This window comes from Entamoeba nuttalli (assembly GCF_000257125.1).
Source record: "Entamoeba nuttalli P19 unplaced genomic scaffold asmbl_2214, whole genome shotgun sequence".
Taxonomy (NCBI): domain Eukaryota; phylum Evosea; order Mastigamoebida; family Endamoebidae; genus Entamoeba; species Entamoeba nuttalli.
Genome location: NW_008575154.1, coordinates 1 through 2,332, shown reverse-complemented (window position 1 = coordinate 2,332; position 2,332 = coordinate 1). Strand labels below are relative to the sequence as shown.

The 2,332-nt window shown below is 24.3% G+C and overlaps 2 protein-coding genes across 2 annotated transcripts; one reads left to right on the top strand and one right to left on the bottom strand.

Moving 5' to 3' along the window:
* Positions 1 to 514: 514 nt before the first annotated feature.
* ENU1_014620 (ribosome biogenesis protein nop16 protein) lies at positions 515 to 1,138 on the top strand (the record flags this gene model as incomplete). Its single annotated transcript, XM_008856793.1, has 1 exon — positions 515 to 1,138. One exon carries the CDS (start codon positions 515 to 517, stop codon positions 1,136 to 1,138), a length of 624 nt encoding a protein of 207 aa, XP_008855015.1.
* A 199-nt stretch (positions 1,139 to 1,337) lies between these two features.
* Positions 1,338 to 1,826, bottom strand: ENU1_014610 (myb family DNA-binding domain containing protein; the record flags this gene model as incomplete). The annotated part of the gene is made up of 1 exon (XM_008856792.1): positions 1,338 to 1,826. One exon carries the CDS (start codon positions 1,824 to 1,826, stop codon positions 1,338 to 1,340), a length of 489 nt encoding a protein of 162 aa, XP_008855014.1.
* Between the last annotated feature and the right edge of the window lie 506 nt (positions 1,827 to 2,332).

Sequence of the window (2,332 nt, the reverse complement as noted above, 5' to 3'; positions counted from 1 at the left end):
AATACTTAATTAATTGCTTTTTATTTATTTTGTGTTTATTATTTCTTGAATCTTTTAATTTATGTTATAACTAATTGTTAATCATTTTCTATTAAAAATTTTTTCCTTCTAAATTTTTATTTTACGTCTTTGCTTAATACAATCATTTTAATTTGTAATTTCAAACACCTCAAATGATAGTATTTTTTCGTTCACTTTTATAGTCAGAAATTTATATCTTTTGTATTATTTAATTTCACTTTTCTTTCTTAGCACTTTGTCTTGTGTCACCATTTTCTTTTACTCTCTTTCTTGTTATTTTCTCCTTATTTCTTCTTATCCTCTTTGTATTATTTCTTTCTCTCTTCATTCAATTTTTATATCTTGTTCTCTTTTTATTTTATCATTATCTTTTCTCTTTCTTTTCTTTATTAATTCCCTTTTCATTTTGCTCATCATTTTATTTATTTTTAAGATTTTTTATTTGTAAAAAAAATAAAAACCCTAAAAGAAAAGAAAGTCATTCGTTCAAGATATGGAGAATAAACCAGTGAGAATAGCTAAAACAGCATCAACAATTGACAAAAGAGAAGAGACTAATCCAAAGAGTATTAGCTTAGAAATGATATGGTATATGAGAGCTTTATATCAAAAACACGGGAATAATGTAACTGCAATGTTTCGTGATGGTAAGTTAAATTATCTTCAATATACAAAATCAAAATTACAAAAGTTACTTCAACAATACCTTGCTGTTGAAACAAGAATTGAAGTTGAAGAAGAAATTGGTGATATTGATCAATTTAATGGTAAGACTAATGTTGATAGAGAATTAGATGGACTTGAAGAAGAGCTAAAAGCACTTGGAATTGATGATATTTCATCAGATGAAGAATTAGAAAAACAGATTATGAATGAGTGTAATGTTCCTGAAATTCCAGAAGTTAGTGAAGAAGAAAATGAACAACAAAAAGAGGATGAAGGTAATGAAAATGAAGAACAACAGATGGAAGAAGAAGAAGAAAAAGAAGATAAGGAGAATGAAAAACAACAAGAAGAAAGTAATAAAGAAGAAGAGGATAAACAAAAAGAAAAAACAATTAAAAAACCAAAAATTAAAAAACAACAAATAAATAAACGAAAATTAGCGAAGAAGTAATTAAAAGTAAGAGACACATAAAAAAGAAGAAACATGAATAATTGATTGATATTATTTAAAAAAAAAGAAAGTTAAAAAAGACATAATAAACGAATGAAAGATTAATTAAAATAATAAATAATAACTTTAAGATTTAAATAGAGCTTAAAAGATACACTAAAAACACAATGAATTAATCATATATGAATTGATATTTCAATCAGTAATATTTATTACTAATACAAATATTGAATAAATGTTTATCAACTGGAGTAAATACTGACATTATTTTTGATTCTCTTTTTTCTTTTTCATCAACATCAGAAAATTTAGCAAAATATCTGTTTTTTACTTGATTTGCTGTTCTTCCTGGTAATTTCATTTTAATTAAAGTCCATCTATTACCATATAATGCTTTTGCCTCTTTTAATATTTGGTCTTCTTTTTCACTCCATGGAACTTTAATAATATCAGGGTCAAGATGATTGCAATACCTTTCTCTACATTGTTTTCTTGTTCTATTTGGAATACGTTGTGCAACTAAATGCCATCGTTTAGTTCCAATTTCTTCAACAGCTTGAAGTAATAGTTCATCTTCTTCTCTTTTCCATGGACGAACTATTTTGTTAGGTTTTGGAGGAATACTTTTTCCATCAAACGTATGGATAAGAGGAATGAGTTCTTGAAATCTATGTGTTTCATTATCCATCGTAAATTTTTATTGTTTTTTTTAAGATGGTTTATTTTTCTTTACCTGCTTAGATGGTAATTACTTCTTATTAGTTTCTTTTTAATTTTAATTTAATATTATCCTAAACACTATGAGAAAGAATTTTTGTCTTTCTTTTCTTTCTTTCCTTTTTTGGGGTTTTTCATCTTCTTTTTTTATTATTGAACTTTTATTCAAAACTGAATCTTTTTTTCTAATGTTTATTTTTTTTATTCTTTATTATTTCTTTTACTATTCTTCTTTTTTCATTTATCAAAACAACTTTCCTTGGTTTGTTTTTATTTTTCATTCCTTTATGGTAAAATTCTTATTTTAGTTCTTTTTTATTAGTTTCTGTTATTTTTGATTTAAACTTTGATATTTTTAGATGAACGATGTCTGTTTTTGCGATTCATTGTTTCATATAATTTTAAATTTTGAGATATATAACACAAATTAATAAAAGCATTAATTAGTTCTCATGCATTTGTTTATTACGAACTTGG